The sequence below is a fragment of the Notolepis coatsorum genome (genome assembly GCF_963971535.1).
Source record: "Notolepis coatsorum genome assembly, contig: SCAFFOLD_2131, whole genome shotgun sequence".
Classification (NCBI taxonomy): domain Eukaryota; kingdom Metazoa; phylum Chordata; class Actinopteri; order Aulopiformes; family Paralepididae; genus Notolepis; species Notolepis coatsorum.
Window position 1 is genome coordinate 1 of NW_028173611.1, and position 20,000 is coordinate 20,000.

The 20,000-nt window shown below is 51.0% G+C and overlaps 1 protein-coding gene across 1 annotated transcript; it reads right to left on the reverse strand.

The window, feature by feature from the left end:
- Positions 1-1,589: 1,589 nt before the first annotated feature.
- Positions 1,590-13,811, reverse strand: LOC311247744 (splicing regulator ARVCF-like; the record flags this gene model as incomplete). Its single annotated transcript, XM_084338747.1, has 5 exons — positions 1,590-1,661; positions 3,516-3,533; positions 9,772-9,943; positions 11,065-11,182; positions 13,786-13,811. Coding segments are annotated over 5 exons (406 nt in total), but the record flags the coding sequence as incomplete, so codon positions are not given.
- Between the last annotated feature and the right edge of the window lie 6,189 nt (positions 13,812-20,000).

A 20,000-nucleotide genomic window follows, 5' to 3' on the forward strand; every position in this document is an offset into this window, starting at 1 on the left:
AGGAGGAGCAGTGGAGAGGAGAGGAGAGGAGGAGCAGTGGAGAGGAGAGGAGAGGAGGAGCAGTGGAGAGGAGAGGAGGGGAGAGGAGGAGCAGTGGGGAGGAGAGGAGAGGAGGAGAGAGGAGGAGCAGTGGAGAGGAGAGGAGAGGAGAGGAGAGGAGGAGCAGTGGAGAGGAGAGGAGAGTAGGAGCAGTGGGCAGGAGAGGAGAGGAGAGGAGAGGAGGAGAGAGGAGGAGCAGTGGAGAGGAGAGGAGAGGAGAGGAGAGGAGAGGAGAGGAGAGGAGAGGAGGAGAGGAGAGGAGAGGAGAGGATAGGAGAGGAGGAGCAGTGGGGAAGAGAGGAGAGGAGAGGAGGAGCAGTGGAGAGGAGAGGGGAGGAGAGGAGAGGAGAGGAAATGAGAGGAGAGGAGAGGAGAGGAGAGGAGAGGAGAGGAGAGGAGAGGAGGAGCAGTGGGAGGAGAGGATAGGAGAGGAGGAGCAGTGGGGAGGAGAGGAGAGGAGAGGAGGAGCAGTGGGGAGGAGAGGAGAGGAGAGGAAATGAGAGGAGAGGAGAGGAGGAGCAGTGGGGAGGAGAGGAGAGGAGAGGAGAGGAGAGGAGGAACAGTGGGGAGGAGAGGAGAGGAGAGGAGGAGCAGTGGGGAGGAGAGGAGAGGAGAGGAGAGGAGAGGAGAGGAGAGGAGAGGAGAGGAGAGGAGAGGAGAGGAGAGGAGAGGAGAGGAGAGGAGAGGAGAGGAGTGGAGAGGAGAGGAGAGGGGATATGACAGTGGGGAAGGTAAACTCTCTATGCCTCTGTCCGTCCGTCTGGGGAATAGGCTATCCGCCTCAGCAGAGCACAACTATTCAATCCCCACCACAGGGAGGCCATCTAGCCTTCCATCAAGGATCCCATGTAGTCTTGTGCATAGTTGACCGTGACCTAAACCGCATTATTGCTGAATTGCAATGCTACAAAATACACCCAAGGTTACAGCGCACACACTGGTGACTTATTACTGAGACGACATCACGCTGTAAAGGCCTCTCAGTCTGGCTCTACGGTGCAGTAGAATACAATGGGGTGCAGTGTAGTTAAGTGTAAGACAACTGAGAAGCCCTATCTAACAGTGCCTCTAGGAGATAATGGATATCCCTCCAAGCTCTTTGGGGTCTTAATACACCATAACAATGTACCTAGTTAATGTCCTGTTGGATCACAGCTCACTCCAGTGTTAGCAGGTCGCCCGCGCCAGCTCGAGCAAAACGCTCCGGAGAGCTGGTACAAGAGCCGGAGCGCCGACGGACGCGGCAGGGTGGTGACTTGAAATCTGCCAAACAAAGCTATATTACAACCTACGCCTCACGGGCCGTTTGTGAGCGTCACATCCCTCAAGTCAAACAAAATCATTTTGATTTCTTTCGCTGGCTTCTTTTGTCAAAAAGACTGATGGGAGATTTCCTCTCTGCCTGCCTCCCGCAGGATGGCGTCTGATGAGGCCAGGTGTTTTCCACTCGTGGGTTTGGGGGCAGTCGCCACCGCGGCGGCAGAGAGGGGGTTGAGTGTGTAATATGGGCATTTTGTTTGACAGGCGGCGGTGGTGGGGGAGGGGCCTACCTTTCGATGGCTCCGTGCGCTTCGGTAGATCCAGTGTGTCGTAGTTTTTGTCATTCTCCCCGTTTTTCCTGCCTGGGAGAGAGAAGAGAGGCAGGAGGCTGGCGTCAGTGTCCCGTCCTGAGACCATAACAGACCGTGCAACTGACAATGTTCTAGAGACCACTGCAAAGAGAAACATCACACAAAGATCACACACACACACACACATATATGCATGTATACACACAACCACACACACACACATATACAGAACAAGGACGTCTAGACATGTGGAATGTTCAGAGCAAGACAAACAGTAGTCAGACTCTAGTGATGTCAAAGTTTGCAGAGATGAACTGACACATATATTTACACAAGAAGACCACACATACAGTTACTCTTCTTACCACTACAACACACCGCTATTACACACACCACTGCCTCCTTCATATCCCATCTCCTTCCCATGTCATTTCCCCCAACACTTTCCCAGGCTGCAACCCCTTGAATAATGCAGAGGTGTGCAATGGAATGGGTGAGATAGGGGGGGGGGGGTATAGAGCAGCTTGCTAATGACAGGGCTCCTACTCGTTTTTTTTCACAGGCTCAATTCCAGGATTTCTCCATGAAATGACAGAATATAGTATAGCACCATTTCTAACCCATTACTGTATTTGTCTGCGTAATATATGTTCAATTCTTAATTGCAGTTTTTTGTAACCAGTTGGGACGTCTCAGGAGACGAGGACTTATTGCTGCTTTCGCATGTATCTCCAATTTAGATTTTCATGTTTTCACTTGAATTGACAGTAAAGTGAATAGGTTCTGTATGTCGTGCACTGTGAGGACCATGAAACCCCACAGAGCTTCAAAGGTACATGTATTGTATAATCTTCATTTCTGAAAAGTTTCCTTTTTGGAAACACATGGTTTTTTCACCCCAAATCAGCGTTAGATAATCAGCACATTTGTTATGTGGGTTATTATTCTTTTCAAGAAGCTTTTTTGGATTTTGCATCATTATCTTTAACTTGTCCCATGCCTGGACATTATGTGACTGTTTTCCATGACCGTAGGAACCCTGTGATGAACATATCTCATGCACATGGATGGACATGCCCATTGGCACAGCAGAGAGTGTGGGGAAGGGGGGGGAGGCACAAACAAAGACAGATATTCCACATCTAGCTGCTTACATGGAGCTGGCATGCTGGTGCAGTGGTTTGACATTCGCTTGCCTTCTTTGAGAGAGAGAGAGCGAGAGAGAGAGAGAGAGAGAGAGAGAGAGAGAGAGAGAGAGAGAGAGCTAAACTAAACTATAACAGGTGAAGCTCACACACTTCTGTCCATTAAATAAACTAATTACTACAGATGCCAGAAAACTCACTCAACTATCCCTGTTATCATTCCCCTATCTAAGCACCACTACTACTACTACTACTACTACTACTACTACTACTACTACTACTACTACTACTACTACTACTACTACTACTACTATTAGTACTACTACTACTATTACTATTGGTACTACTAATATTACTACTACTATTATTACTATTAGTACTACTTCTACTACTACTATTATTACTATTAGTACTACTATTAATACTACTACTAATGCTACTACTGCTACTACTACTATTACTACTACCACTACAACTATTACTATTACTACTACCTCTATCTTTGGAAGGTGCCCAAACTAATTCCGCTACTGTATATTCTAATCTATGGGGATGGTAGGGAGCAGGGATATGAAGAGAGACTACAAGAAGAACGAGATAGGCAGGAGAGAGAGAAAGAGAGCGAGAGCCAGAGAGAGAGCGAGAGAGAGAGAGCAAGCGAGAGAGAGAGAGAGAGAGAGAGAGAGAGAGAGAGCCAGAGAGAGAGAGAGAACGAGAGAGAGAGTGCGCGCGCACGAGAGAGAGAGAGAGAGACACTCACCTTGATTAAACCATTCCTCTATAGTTAGCCAAGGAAGCAGCAGCAATGCCAAAAACACAAGCAGGGAGAAGAGAAAAGGCATGGTATAAAAAAGAGAGAGAGAGTGAGTGTGTGAGAGAGTGTGTGCATGTGTGTCATGGATTAAGATGCAGAGTAATAATACATGTGTACAGTTTATTAAAAAAAAAAAGTAATACTATTTAGACGGGCAGTTTTGTGGGGAATAGAAAATAATTGAGCACAGGTGATTGGCAATGAGACAAAGATGATATAGAGAGAGAGGGAGAGAGGGTGGCAGAGATTATAGAGTTTGTATAGAACTGGAGAATGATAGGGAGAGAGGAAAAGACAGGGAGAGAGAGAGAGAGAGAGAGAGAGAGAGAGAGAGAGAGAGAGAGAGAGAGAGAGAAAGATAAAAATACAGGGGGAGGGAGAACGAGATAGAGGGAGAGAAAGAGAGAGATGACGGAATGATAGAACGGCATAGAGCCTAAATTATGACAGCGTATCACCATTCTGCAATGTCACACACACATGTGTCAGGGGACCAGGTAGCGTGTCACCATGAAACAATCACAGTATGATACAATCTTTTTTTAAATACTTCACAGAATAAAAATGCATTGAAAATAAAAGAAAATAATAGGCAGAAAAAGCAAGCACCTTCATTAGCTAAAACAAAGCTTGCACCCTGGAGCAAACGTTGATCATAATGTTTTTTTGTGTAATGGAGACTGTGGCATTAAAGCGGAGGCCAACCCATTTAGTTCAGGTAACAAATGACTTTGGAGACTGACTGTGTTGCAGTGCACCGCCCTCCTGAACAGCCTGCCTTCCTTCTGTCTTTCAGAAGGGTGTTTTAATGGTTTTAAACATAGGCCTTCCCTCGTTCAAAGTACACCTCCAGGGCCTCCACTAGCTAAACACACTCATTAGCCAGTATGTGCGTGTGTGTGTGTGCGTGTGTGTGTGTGTGCGTGCGTGTGTGTGTGTGTGTTGGTGGGTGTGTGTGTTGTGCAAGCGTGTGTGTGTGTGTGTGTGTGTGTGTGTGTGTTGTGCAAGCGTGTGTGTATTTGCGAAAGCAGTCAAGTGGCTAATTACTATCTGTATAAATCTGTATACATGTGTTGTCTTGACCTCTAAGGCCAATAGGATTCCCTGCTGGGTCGTTAGAGGTCACTGGCTGTGGGGTCACACCTCGTTGGCTGACAATTGATAGCGGCCCTTATTGTTATACTACAGCAGGGAGATAATGGTGTTGTTTAGCTAATAGTGTAGCAGGCTGGTGATTATAAGAGACTGCTTACACACAATGGTACATCTGTCTAAGAGACTAGGTAGTTAGAGGTGTTAAAAGGCAACAGTAATCAGACAAAAGACAATAAAGACAATAGGACCAAAAGAAAGGAAAAATAAACAACCGTTGCATATTCCATACAGACCGGGGTCAAGTCAATATTCACAACATGAGAGATCATGTGGAATAAGTCGCAATCAAACATTTGTCTTCTGTCTTAACCGTGTAATAGGCAAATATTTGGGCTGTTAAGGGGAAATAAGAGCGTGATAAACGGCTTTCACTGGAAACAGGGAATTCAGCGGGAGAGAATGACATAATGTTGTCAAATTAGAAATTAGCAAACAAATCTTCTATTCTCTACACCAGGGGTGGCCAACCTTTTTTGAACCAAGATCTACTTTTTTATTTACCACCTAGCCCGAGAGCTACCAGCCAAAATTGTATATTGTAAGCCGTCATTTGAGGCTTTATAAAAGCAGCATAATGAACACAAATCTGTCAGTGCCGAGTCCGACCTCATCTTAAATAAAAACAGCATTGCTTGTTGTAGTTAACAAGGAGAGGAAGAGTTGATTTAGCAATTTTTTTTTTTTTATAATAAAATTTTATTAATCAAGATCTACTTGAAATCAGCCCGCGATCTACCTGTCGATCGCGATCGACTGGTTGGGCACCACTGCTCTACACTGTAAGAAAAAAAGCCGCAAGGAAACGGTAAATGTATGGCATTAATGGTTTCCAAATACTTACTGTCAAATTACAGTAAAATCAAATACATTTACAGATTACAACCTTTATTTAATGGTTAATATTTTGATAAAAGGTAATTTACTGTATTTTTATGGTATTTACACTTAAAGTAGAAAAACAAAGTGAATCTGTAAAATAATACAGTGAATTTCCTGTGAAACACAATTTTTTTTTACAGTGTATCCTATAAATGTGCGTTGTTGCTTTTCAGAACATATTAGTGTAAGCTGAGGGCGCCGAAGTCCAACCAATTGACCCATATCAAGCCACACCCCCTTTTTCAGATCCTCCAATCAGAACTATTGCTTCCCTCAGAGACAAACACAACGTTTTCACAAGGCTTGAGGTCAAATGCAGTCATCAACAACACTGAACCGAATCCGTTCTTAAGATGCTTAAGTTCCAGTACCTCTACATGTACAGTAGTGGGCAGCTTGATTAGCCAGGTCCAAAAACCAACGCTTTAAGGAGATCCTTTATTTTCAGAGCATTAACTCTTTGGAATAACCTGCCTCAAAACCTCTGCTGCATTTACTGTACAGTAGATTCACTTTTTAAAATCTTAAATTGTATTTAACACTGTAAAGTATTTTGTTTAGTTTTTTTTTGTTTTCTGTTTCTGTGCTTGCATGTAATTTTAGCCATCTTAATTGTTAGTTTCATTATGCATTGTGTGTTGAGTACTGACTTTTAATAATTTCGTTTTGCAATAATAATGGTTTTTGTATGTTTTTTTTGTGTGGACCGCCAGGGAGACTAGCTGGTTGCTATGGCACCAGCTAATGGGGATCCGTAATAAAATCTAAATCAAAATCAAATGTCTCTGTTAGGAGGACGCCTCCTCTCCCCGGTCTCCCTCTCCCCGACACCCCGGTCTCCCTCTCTCCTCACCCTGGTCTCCCTCTCCCCGACACCCCGGTCTCTCTCTCCCCGACACCCCGGTCTCCCTCTCTCCTCACCCTGGTCTCCCTCTCCCCGACACCCCGGTCTCTCTCTCCCCGACACCCTGGTCTCCCTCTCTCCTCACCCTGGTCTCCCTCTCTCCTCACCCTGGTCTCCCTCTCCCCGACACCCCGGCCTCCCTCTCTCCTCACCCTGGTCTCCCTCTCTCCTCACCCCGGTCTCCCTCTCCCCGACACCCTGGTCTCCCTCTCTCCTCACCCTGGTCTCCCTCTCTCCTCTCCCCGGTCTCCCTCTCTCCTCACCCTGGTCTCCCTCTCTCCTCACCCTGGTCTCCCTCTCTCCTCACCCTGGTCTCCCTCTCCCCGACACCCTGGTCTCCCTCTCCCCGGTCTCCCTCTCTCCTCACCCCGGTCTCCCTCTCTCCTCACCCTGGTCTCCCTCTCTCCTCACCCTGGTCTCCCTCTCTCCTCACCCCGGTCTCCCTCTCTCCTCACCCTGGTCTCCCTCTCTCCTCACCCTGGTCTCCCTCTCCCCGACACCCTGGTCTCCCTCTCCCCGGTCTCCCTCTCTCCTCACCCCGGTCTCCCTCTCTCCTCACCCTGGTCTCCCTCTCTCCTCACCCTGGTCTCCCTCTCCCCGACACCCTGGTCTCCCTCTCTCCTCACCCTGGTCTCCCTCTCCCCGACACCCCGGTCTCCCTCTCTCCTCACCCTGGTCTCCCTCTCTCCTCACCCTGGTCTCCCTCTCCCCGACACCCTGGTCTCCCTCTCCCCGGTCTCCCTCTCTCCTCACCCCGGTCTCCCTCTCTCCTCACCCTGGTCTCCCTCTCCCCGACACCCTGGTCTCCCTCTCTCCTCTCCCCGGTCTCCCTCTCCCCGACACCCCGGCCTCCCTCTCTCCTCACCCTGGTCTCCCTCTCTCCTCACCCCGGTCTCCCTCTCCCCGACACCCTGGTCTCCCTCTCTCCTCACCCTGGTCTCCCTCTCTCCTCTCCCCGGTCTCCCTCTCTCCTCACCCTGGTCTCCCTCTCTCCTCACCCTGGTCTCCCTCTCTCCTCACCCTGGTCTCCCTCTCCCCGACACCCTGGTCTCCCTCTCCCCGGTCTCCCTCTCTCCTCACCCCGGTCTCCCTCTCTCCTCACCCTGGTCTCCCTCTCTCCTCACCCTGGTCTCCCTCTCTCCTCACCCCGGTCTCCCTCTCTCCTCACCCTGGTCTCCCTCTCTCCTCACCCTGGTCTCCCTCTCTCCTCACCCTGGTCTCCCTCTCTCCTCACCCCGGTCTCCCTCTCTCCTCACCCTGGTCTCCCTCTCTCCTCACCCTGGTCTCCCTCTCTCCTCACCCTGGTCTCCCTCTCCCCGACACCCTGGTCTCCCTCTCTCCTCACCCTGGTCTCCCTCTCCCCGACACCCTGGTCTCCCTCTCTCCTCACCCCGGTCTCCCTCTCTCCTCACCCCGGTCTCCCTCTCTCCTCTCCCCGGTCTCCCTCTCTCCTCACCCCGGTCTCCCTCTCTCCTCACCCCGGTCTCCCTCTCTCCTCACCCTGGTCTCCCTCTCTCCTCACCCTGGTCTCCCTCTCCCCGACACCCTGGTCTCCCTCTCCCCGGTCTCCCTCTCTCCTCACCCCGGTCTCCCTCTCTCCTCACCCCGGTCTCCCTCTCTCCTCACCCCGGTCTCCCTCTCTCCTCACCCCGGTCTCCCTCTCTCCTCACCCTGGTCTCCCTCTCTCCTCACCCTGGTCTCCCTCTCTCCTCACCCCGGTCTCCCTCTCTCCTCACCCTGGTCTCCCTCTCCCCTCACCCTGGTCTCCCTCTCCCCGACACCCTGGTCTCCCTCTCCCCGACACCCTGGTCTCCCTCTCTCCTCACCCCGGTCTCCCTCTCTCCTCACCCCGGTCTCCCTCTCTCCTCACCCCGGTCTCCCTCTCTCCTCTCCCCGGTCTCCCTCTCTCCTCACCCCGGTCTCCCTCTCTCCTCACCCCGGTCTCCCTCTCCCCGACACCCTGGTCTCCCTCTCTCCTCACCCTGGTCTCCCTCTCCCCGACACCCTGGTCTCCCTCTCTCCTCACCCCGGTCTCCCTCTCTCCTCTCCCCGGTCTCCCTCTCTCCTCACCCTGGTCTCCCTCTCTCCTCACCCTGGTCTCCCTCTCTCCTCACCCTGGTCTCCCTCTCTCCTCACCCTGGTCTCCCTCTCCCCGACACCCTGGTCTCCCTCTCCCCGACACCCTGGTCTCCCTCTCTCCTCACCCTGGTCTCCCTCTCTCCTCACCCTGGTCTCCCTCTCTCCTCACCCTGGTCTCCCTCTCCCCGACACCCTGGTCTCCCTCTCCCCGACACCCTGGTCTCCCTCTCTCCTCACCCTGGTCTCCCTCTCCCCGACACCCTGGTCTCCCTCTCTCCTCACCCTGGTCTCCCTCTCTCCTCACCCTGGTCTCCCTCTCTCCTCTCCCTGGTCTCCCTCTCTCCCCGACACCCTGGTCTCCCTCTCTCCTCACCCTGGTCTCCCTCTCTCCTCACCCTGGTCTCCCTCTCTCCTCACCCTGGTCTCCCTCTCTCCCCGACACCCTGGTCTCCCTCTCTCCTCACCCTGGTCTCCCTCTCCCCGACACCCTGGTCTCCCTCTCCCCTCTCCCTGGTCTCCCTCTCTCCTCACCCTGGTCTCCCTCTCCCCTCTCCCTGGTCTCCCTCTCTCCTCACCCTGGTCTCCCTCTCCCCGACACCCTGGTCTCCCTCTCCCCGACACCCTGGTCTCCCTCTCTCCTCACCCTGGTCTCCCTCTCTCCTCACCCTGGTCTCCCTCTCCCCGACACCCTGGTCTCCCTCTCTCCTCACCCTGGTCTCCCTCTCTCCTCACCCTGGTCTCCCTCTCCCCGACACCCTGGTCTCCCTCTCTCCTCACCCTGGTCTCCCTCTCCCCGACACCCTGGTCTCCCTCTCTCCTCACCCCGGTCTCCCTCTCCCCGACACCCTGGCCTCCCTCTCTCCTCACCCTGGTCTCCCTCTCCCCTCTCCCTGGTCTCCCTCTCCCCGACACCCTGGTCTCCCTCTCTCCTCACCCCGGTCTCCCTCTCCCCGACACCCTGGCCTCCCTCTCCCCGACACCCTGGTCTCCCTCTCTCCTCACCCTGGTCTCCCTCTCCCCGACACCCTGGTCTCCCTCTCTCCTCACCCTGGTCTCCCTCTCTCCTCACCCTGGTCTCCCTCTCTCCTCACCCTGGTCTCCCTCTCCCCGACACCCTGGTCTCCCTCTCTCCTCACCCTGGTCTCCCTCTCCCCGACACCCCGTCCTCCTCCTCCTCCTCCTCACCTTTGGCCTTCTTCCCCCCGAAGCAGCCAGCGTCGTCCCTCTTCTTCCGCTGTGGCCCCGTGGAGCCGGGGGCCTGCGGCGCCGAGGGGTCCTGGAACCTCTCGGCCCCCGGCACCTCTCTGTGGACGTGGTAGGACAGGTTCCTCATGATGCACACGCAGTTCTCCACAGACTGGTGCACGGGGAGAGAGGGTAGGGAGGCTGTGAACGTGTAGCTTTGTTCACAGTATGATTGATGACCAATTCGTATTCTATTAAAGGAACACGCCAACATGATGGGAAATGCTTCACGTCTTCTCCAGAGTCAGAGGAGATGAGAAGATATATATCAATTTCCTCTCCATACACGTTCAGTAGAAAGCTATCCGGCTGCGAGCTAGCCTAGCTTAACACAAATTAATGGAAGCGGATGAGGACCACCAATTTCCTCTCTGTGCGTTCGGTAGAAAGCTATCCGGCTAGCCTAGGCGAAAAACACCTTTCCCAGAGTTTTTTTTTTTTTTTGGTCTTTTTCCCCCTCCATTTTCCTCCGATTTTCTCCCATCCCAATGTTAGTCGTATGCCAATTCCCAGTCCCTTCCTGGTCGCTGCGCACTTACCCCCCACAGTCGGTCTGGGAGAGTGGAGGCTATCACGTGCTTCCTCCGACACACGTCCAGCCAATCACCGCTTCTTTTCACCTGGCAGCGCGGATTCTCATTGAGAGGGTGTAGCGTGTGGGAGGACCACACTATCCCCCTCGAGTCCTATCCGCGCTTAGCAGGCGCCCCGACCGAACTGTAGGAGTCGCTGTTTACAACGACCCGGACCCACCCCGCCAGCTTCTCCCACCCTCTAATACAGCCAATTGTATTAGTGCAGACGGCCAGCCAAGCTGGTGACAACCCCGGAGCTGTGAGCTGGATTCGAACAGGCGAATCCAGCTCACAGCTCCGGGGCTGGTGACGAACGCAATCTCCGCTCGGCCACCTAACCGCCTCCTTTCCCAGAGTTTTAAGCTTTCTACTGAACGCACAGAGAGGAAATTGGTATCTATTTTATTGTCTGACTCTGGGAATAATGTAGGCGTGTTCACTTCCGTAGATGGTGTTGTTGTTGTGCACACTGCAGTGATAAATTAGTATTCAATAACCATCCATATTGACCATATTGCTCCTATCAAGTAGAAGTAATTAATCTTCCATTAGATACGTGTGTACTGTATCGTGTGTGTTTATGACTGCATGAGTGTAACGTGTGTGTGTGTGTGTGTGTGTGTGTGTGTGTGTGTGTGTGGTGTTGTTGTCATTCTACCTTGTTGTCCATGTCTTTCTTCCCCACGGCTGATTGGAGGGCATGGAGCAGAGCGTCCACCAATCCCTCGCACTCCCTTAGTCTGCGCCGCGCCTCCGCCCCATCTGAGCTCACATTTCTGGGGAGACACAAAGGTACACACACTCTGTCCGTGAGCATGAGAGAGGCAGCGCTGTGGCACAGTGGTTAGCACTGCTGTCTCACAGCAAGAAGGTCACAGGTCGGAACCCTGGTGGGGGGGGCCTTTCTGTGTGGAGTTTGCACGTTCTCCCTGTGTTTGCGTGGGTGTAAAGCCTTGCCATTTAGCCTTTATTTTCATACTAGCGCTCGTTTCCCTATGCTTTTTCTTTTGTTGTTGTTGTTGTTGTTGTTGTTGTTGTTGTTGTTGTTGTTGTTGTTGTTGTTGTTGTTGTTCTTAGCTCTATTCTATTTAAATATTTAAAAACATTTCTTACAGTATGTACCCCAGTTGGTATTGCATGTACATATTTGTGTTTTATTACACGTATATGTACATACATACCATGACCAACTATTCGCCTGTTTTATTCTCCCATCGATCATCCATAGCAACACTACTATCACCAACATCCAAGAAGGGGGATCCCCCCTTGAACGGCCCTTCTAAGGTTTCTTTTGTTTGTTTGTTTATTATTATTTGTCACAACAAAATACAGAATACTTTATGATGAAATGCTTGTTTCTGTATGAGCCCCTGAGAGTGTGCTATATACAGTAAAAAAAAAAAAAGTAAGTAAAAAAGTAATTAAGAAGTAAGTAAAAAAAGTAAGTAAAGGAATGTTCAGTCAATATATATATATATACAATATACAATACAGAGTAAAATGAGTAACAGTGAGGTACAATGCAGAAATGAGATGAGGTGAGGTTTCTCTCCTCCACATCGCCTGTGGTGCTTTTTTCCTATTGCTAGGTTTTTAGTGAGTTTTTCCTTACCTTCGCTGGGGAATGTCTGGGAGTGTTGCATTTATTTATTTTACATTTATTTTGGATTTCATGGTGGGTTTTTTGTTCTTGATTTATTGTGATGTTTCTTCTCGACTTGTTTAAAGAAGACTTGGGGACATTAACTTGTGATTTCGGACTTTACAAAAATACATTTGATATGATTTGATTTGAGTTTCCTCCCCCAACTAAATAAAGACATGCATTCCAAGGGACTAGGGATGAAGATGATTAGCTAACACTGGCGCATTTACATTGATGTGGAAAATGTGCATTGTCCCCAGGTAAAATAATAAATAAAATTATAATAATAATAAAACTGCAGAGTGGTCAGGTATAACTACAGTCCTGACAGTGTACAGCTGCTGTTTCTTTTTTGTGATCAACTCTTTTTTATTTTAACTTTTTCACATGGAACAAGACACATCACAATACAACAATAACAATAATACACAAAAATACATCACAAAACAAACATGTTTCGAGTGTCAGTTTTGCCTTCGCGCTTCCACAAATACACCTGTCTCATGAAGACACAGAGAGCAGAACTGCAAGTGAATAATTGAATTACGCAACTCATTTATATTTATATTTTTTTGATTGGAGGAAAACGTTCTCATTAGAAAATGTGTTATTGTAATGTTTGTTACATTAAAGTAATGTTTTAATCATTACTTTAATCAAAAGCAATAATCTAACTACAATTCATTAGTATAATAAAAAGAAATGTTTGCTCTATTACACTACTCCCTTTTTTCCATTACCTATCTCAAACCCTGCCCTCTTTTCTTGAACCTCCAATCACAACGGTCGGACAAACAGTTGTGATTGGAGGATCAAGAAAAGAGGACGGGGCTGTCAATTTGTCCAAGTGAATAAGTGAATTCCTCAACTACATAATATTAAACCATTTGTTAAAAAGGTGGGTGGTGGATTTTTTTCCATTTAAGATTTGTTGCAACGATCATAGCTAAATGAATAGTAAAGTGTCTTTCAAATACCACCTGAGAATGCACTACTTAAATATGTGAGCAAAATATTCTGATGTTGATAATGATGTCTACAATGTTTTACTGTTTTTAGATTATCATTGTTAATTGTGATTGTCATATGTATCTCATGTTGTTATGTTTTGTGTTGTCTTTCTGTGTGGACCGGGCCCTATTCCCTGTACCTGGTTCAACTAAGTCGATCAAAAGTCCCATTATCCAGATTCAATTAACCCGATGTTTGAATCCGGGCTTTCCCTGTTCCTCGAACGCTGATTCAGTCTCGTTCATTGGAACCAGACTTGATACTCAGGATAATTGCGCGCGGCCGCCTCAGCTGAAAAGACAGCAGGTGTCGATCGCAGAAATCCTGATTTTCTAACGGCATTGATTGATTGATTGATTTAAAACTTTATTAAAAGATTGCAGAATGGGGGGGGGCTCCAGTAGCTCACCGCATATCTCTGCGCTATTTCAGCGTCGGGGAAAACCGTGCTGCGTCACGGATCTGGTGGACTCCGAGTTCGATTCCCGGACCCGCCGTCATTTGCCAGAATGTCTTCCCCTGCTCTATATCCCGTTTCACCCTGTATCTGTCGGTCATGCTTGACCAGAAAAGCGATAAACGCTAAAAAAAAAAAAGTAAAAAAAAAAAAAAAAAAAATTGCAGAATGGGTACTGTTACGACCCAAGGGCCGGTCCTGCTGACCGGCAGGAGAATTACATTGGACAGTGCTCTCCTCCTGACATTGCTCCCTCTGCTGACCTAAGCCCGATGGTGCGGTCGGCCATTTTGTGTTGGTTGCACATTGTTGATATGATTTGTAATATTATGTTATGCTGGGCCATCCCTGTCTGTGTTTGATGTTACACCCCTGTTGAGTTGTTGTGTGTCATTGCCTTAGTGTCTAGTTGTGTTTAGTGTGTCATTGCAGTAGTGTCTAGTTGTTGTTTAGTTTGTCATTGCTTTACTGTCATTGTGTATGTTGTGATTCTGTGTTGGCCAGGTGTTGTTGATTATCAATTAGTGTGGGTATATAGGTGTCTGTCTTTCCTCAATTCCTTGTGGCGACATTTCCTCCAGTATCCTGTGTGTTCCCCGTGTCGTGCCTGCCTTCCCCGTTGATGTCTACACACCAAGCGTTACAGAATGTCGCCACCAATCAAACGCACAGCAGGCAAGGTGGTAGATACTTTTGTTATCCTTCAAAACTTGATGGACGGTAATCTGGAGCAGTACACGCCTGCCAAGTGGGTGTTCTGGCTCCAGACGATCGACAGGGTTGCAAGAGAGAGCCCGACACAGGCGCCTGCGATGCGGGTTATGGCCGACCACGTCTCCGCCCTCATGGAAGGGTTTATGCCGATCCCTAGTACCCTACCCACCAGTCTGGTCCCGCTTGCTAGCTTTTCCCCCGCAGCTAGCCAGCCGACTAGCATTCAACTCACGGTCAGCCTAGAGCCTGTAGCTAACCGTGCGTCCCCAGCTAACGCAGCTCCGCCCGTTAGCATCTCTCCGGTAGCTAACCGTGCATCCCCAGCTAGCGTAGCTCCGCCCGTTAGCGTCACTCCTACAGCTTGCGTGGCTAGTGCAGCAGATGAGGCCTCCACAGCTAACCCAGGCCCTACTGTTAGCTTAGCCTCTGTAGCTAGCCAGACTCTCCCAGCTGACACAGACCCTACAGCTTGCATGGCTGGTGCAGCAGATGAGGCCTCCACAGCTGACCCGGCCGTCGCTGCCAGCCTGGTTCCGCTCGGTGTAGCCCCGGCTGTCATCACTCCCCCTCCGGCTTCCACGACCAGCCCAGCCTCTACGCCACGCATCGCCGCCGAGACCGGACTGGTCTCCACGCCCAGCCCAGCCTCTACAACTGGTCCGGTTGCAATGCTGGGCTCCGGCTCCTCGACTGGTCCTGGCTTCCCGTCTGGTCCACCCCCACGCCGTGACCGGCGTCCTGGTCCTCGCCGTGGTCTTCGGCGTGGTCTTCGCCGTGGTCTTCGCCGTGGTCTACGCTGGATCCTGCTCCGGGGGTCGCCGCCGCCGCCCCTCCGTTCCGGCTCCCCTGAACCGGTTCCTAGTCGGGCGGCTGGAGGGGTTCTCGTCCGGGATCCTGCTCCGGGGTCCAGCTCCCCTTCCCGGGCTTCAGCACCTGTTCCTACCCCCCCTCGTCGGGCCTCTGTTCCCAGGTCCAGCCCCCCTCCCCGGGTCTCGGTGCCCGTCCCCACCCCCCCTCGTCGGCCCGCTGCTCCCTTCCCCACCCCCCCTCTCCGGGCCTCTCTTCCCTTCCCCTCCACCCCTCTCCGGGCGTCTGCGCCCGTTTTCAGCCCCCCTGGCTGCTATGCCCCTCCTGGGGTTTTCACTCTGTCTCCCGGCTCCTGGTCTCCAGGTCCTCTCCTTGGGCCCCCTCCGGGGTTCCGGCTTCCTCCCTCGCCTTGGTGCAGATGTTGTTCTCGGGGGTCTGGAAGCCCCCCGTTGAGAGGGGGGTACTGTTACGACCCAAGGGCCGGTCCTGCTGACCGGCAGGAGAATAACATTGGACAGTGCTCTCCTCCTGACATTGCTCCCTCTGCTGACCTAAGCCCGATGGTGCGGTCGGCCATTTTGTGTTGGTTGCACATTGTTGATATGATTTGTAATATTATGTTATGCTGGGCCATCCCTGTCTGTGTTTGATGTTACACCCCTGTTGAGTTGTTGTGTGTCATTGCCTTAGTGTCTAGTTGTGTTTAGTGTGTCATTGCAGTAGTGTCTAGTTGTTGTTTAGTTTGTCATTGCTTTACTGTCATTGTGTATGTTGTGATTCTGTGTTGGCCAGGTGTTGTTGATTATCAATTAGTGTGGGTATATAGGTGTCTGTCTTTCCTCAATTCCTTGTGGCGACATTTCCTCCAGTATCCTGTGTGTTCCCCGTGTCGTGCCTGCCTTCCCCGTTGATGTCTACACACCAAGCGTTACAGAATGTCGCCACCAATCAAACGCACAGCAGGCAAGGTGGTAGATACTTTTGTTATCCTTCAAAACTTGATGGACGGTAATCTGGAGCAGTACACGCCTGCCAAGTGGGTGTTCTGGCTCCAGACGATCGACAGGGTTGCAAGAGAGAGCCCGACACAGGCGCCTGCGATGCGGGTTATGGCCGACCACGTCTCCGCCCTCATGGAAGGGTTTATGCCGATCCCTAGTACCCTACCCACCAGTCTGGTCCCGCTTGCTAGCTTTTCCCCCGCAGCTAGCCAGCCGACTAGCATTCAACTCACGGTCAGCCTAGAGCCTGTAGCTAACCGTGCGTCCCCAGCTAACGCAGCTCCGCCCGTTAGCATCTCTCCGGTAGCTAACCGTGCATCCCCAGCTAGCGTAGCTCCGCCCGTTAGCGTCACTCCTACAGCTTGCGTGGCTAGTGCAGCAGATGAGGCCTCCACAGCTAACCCAGGCCCTACTGTTAGCTTAGCCTCTGTAGCTAGCCAGACTCTCCCAGCTGACACAGACCCTACAGCTTGCATGGCTGGTGCAGCAGATGAGGCCTCCACAGCTGACCCGGCCGTCGCTGCCAGCCTGGTTCCGCTCGGTGTAGCCCCGGCTGTCATCACTCCCCCTCCGGCTTCCACGACCAGCCCAGCCTCTACGCCACGCATCGCCGCCGAGACCGGACTGGTCTCCACGCCCAGCCCAGCCTCTACAACTGGTCCGGTTGCAATGCTGGGCTCCGGCTCCTCGACTGGTCCTGGCTTCCCGTCTGGTCCACCCCCACGCCGTGACCGGCGTCCTGGTCCTCGCCGTGGTCTTCGGCGTGGTCTTCGCCGTGGTCTTCGCCGTGGTCTACGCTGGATCCTGCTCCGGGGGTCGCCGCCGCCGCCCCTCCGTTCCGGCTCCCCTGAACCGGTTCCTAGTCGGGCGGCTGGAGGGGTTCTCGTCCGGGATCCTGCTCCGGGGTCCAGCTCCCCTTCCCGGGCTTCAGCACCTGTTCCTACCCCCCCTCGTCGGGCCTCTGTTCCCAGGTCCAGCCCCCCTCCCCGGGTCTCGGTGCCCGTCCCCACCCCCCCTCGTCGGCCCGCTGCTCCCTTCCCCACCCCCCCTCTCCGGGCCTCTCTTCCCTTCCCCTCCACCCCTCTCCGGGCGTCTGCGCCCGTTTTCAGCCCCCCTGGCTGCTATGCCCCTCCTGGGGTTTTCACTCTGTCTCCCGGCTCCTGGTCTCCAGGTCCTCTCCTTGGGCCCCCTCCGGGGTTCCGGCTTCCTCCCTCGCCTTGGTGCAGATGTTGTTCTCGGGGGTCTGGAAGCCCCCCGTTGAGAGGGGGGTACTGTTACGACCCAAGGGCCGGTCCTGCTGACCGGCAGGAGAATAACATTGGACAGTGCTCTCCTCCTGACATTGCTCCCTCTGCTGACCTAAGCCCGATGGTGCGGTCGGCCATTTTGTGTTGGTTGCACATTGTTGATATGATTTGTAATATTATGTTATGCTGGGCCATCCCTGTCTGTGTTTGATGTTACACCCCTGTTGAGTTGTTGTGTGTCATTGCCTTAGTGTCTAGTTGTGTTTAGTGTGTCATTGCAGTAGTGTCTAGTTGTTGTTTAGTTTGTCATTGCTTTACTGTCATTGTGTATGTTGTGATTCTGTGTTGGCCAGGTGTTGTTGATTATCAATTAGTGTGGGTATATAGGTGTCTGTCTTTCCTCAATTCCTTGTGGCGACATTTCCTCCAGTATCCTGTGTGTTCCCCGTGTCGTGCCTGCCTTCCCCGTTGATGTCTACACACCAAGCGTTACAGGGTACAATACAGTACGGCTCAATAGCCTCGCAGACAAGTTAAATGCATATCTATAGGCAAATGTTAAGTCCCTCATTACCCCAATCAATCAGATTATATTTATTTAAATGTGCCTGCTGGCAGTAGGCTTAATGGAATGAATAATCGAATGAGATCTATTGCTAGCGAAAATAATTAGTTAAACTCGTTCAGAATAAGTAGATACAAACAAGCCCAAAGAGTATCTAATTGATACGAATTAATAGATGCTTATGAGGATATCTGTACTGTATGCGCTCGGCTTAGGTATCATGTACTTTATATATAAATACATGGTTCCCAAAGTGTCAAGGCGCGACCCGAAATAACGTGTCAGAGAGGCTTGGAGGCTATACAGTTTCACTATTAATCAGGTTTTAATCTGTTTTGGACATAATCCATACATGCATTGAATTGATGCAAATACATCCACAGCCGAGAATATGAAACGAATCAGAGCCAAACGGCCGATAGGTTTCATTCATTAAAAATATCCCCACGGGATTCACATTTGCAATGCGCCGTTATTAAAATAACCACATGCAGTGTGTATCGCGACTCCGAGCGCCGTATCCGTATAAATATGACGTGCATTATTTAGGACAAAGTAAATCTATAGGCTGAATATGATTTATTATCAGCATTTTAGGTCTATTATTTTACATTTCAAAAGCCCCCTCTAGGAAAACGAAGCACAAAAACATAATTCAGAATGGTATAATGCAGATCTACACTGTGATAATTATTTCAGGAAGCGAGCTGGCATTTCTTTGCGAGGGCGTGGCCATGGTTCATCCAGCTAACTGAACTAAACCCTGCTCCGGAGCAGGTTCAAACTTTTCGATCTGCTGCCATAGCGACTTAGAAAATCCGACGTCGGGGAACGGAAATGTCTGGCTTAAGTCAAGCTATGCTGAAAATTATCCGGTTAACTCAGTTAGCCAGGTACGGGGAATAGGGCCAGGAAGACTAGCTCGCCACTTAGGTGACAGCTAATGGGGATCCTTTTAAACAATAAACAACAATAAACAATAGCTCCATCCCTAAGTACACAAGCACTCCTGGTGCATTCTAAAAGTCTGTCTGTCTGTCTGTCTGTCTGTCTGTCTGTCTGTCTGTCTGTCTGTCTGTCTGTCTGTCTGTCTGTCTGTCTGTCTGTCTGTCTGTCTGTCTGTCTGTCTGTCTGTCTGTCTGTTAAAGGCAGGGGCTTTAGAGAGAGTTAGGGGAAAGCTGAGGCTCCCTGTTCCTCGCCTGGGACTTCATTTAAGAGGGCTTCCAGCCCGCATAATCCTATTAGCCAACCCCCAGCTAGTCCTGCAGAGGCATGCCAGCCTTGTGCAGGGATTCAGGGAATGATATGGCAGGTTGATCTGGAGCCCCATACGTTATATATACTGCGCTGTGTGGATCAGAACACATGCTCAGATAAACTATAGGTACAATTTAGGACTGGACATCTTGCACGTGAATAAATCTATGCCTCACTCACTTTCATATAATACGTACCTACACCAGACACACACACACACACACACACACCAGCCCTCCCAACATACAGAGCATCATCCTGGCCGAGGCGTGTGTATGTCTGCCATTCATCTTAGGTAGTAGTAGGCGGGACCAGGGCCATTATACACTTTGTGCTAATTAAAACTAATCTTCGGTAGAGACCAGGCGGACACACCGCGCGAGCCATCTGGGCCCGGCTGCTCCCTCTCATAAACCAACACATCCGTCTTCTCAGGCGGCAGAAAATGGCTACTGCCTCCCTCCACCGTAATAGATACAGAGGACAGTCCGCCTCGGATTTATTTGACAGCCGTGCATTTGGCCAGACATTTTTTTTATTTTTTATTGTTAGCTGTTTTATTTCAGGGAGTCTTTCTCAAGCAGTTGGTGTGCGTGTGTGTGCGTGCGCGCGTGTGTGTGTGCGCGTGTGCGTGTGTGCGTGCGCATGGGGGAGGGGGGTTTGAGCGGTGTGTGTCAGAGAGAGATGTGTCAGCAGCGAAGCGAGGAGGTGAAAGCCGGTGTTGGAAGGCTTTCTGTTTGGAATGAGGGGGTCGTGTGGGACGGCCATGTGATTAAACAGGTGAGGGGGTCGTGTGGGACGGCCATGTGATTAAACAGGTGAGGGGGTCGTGTGGGACGGCCATGTGATTAAACATGAGGGGGTCGTGTGGGACGGCCATGTGATTA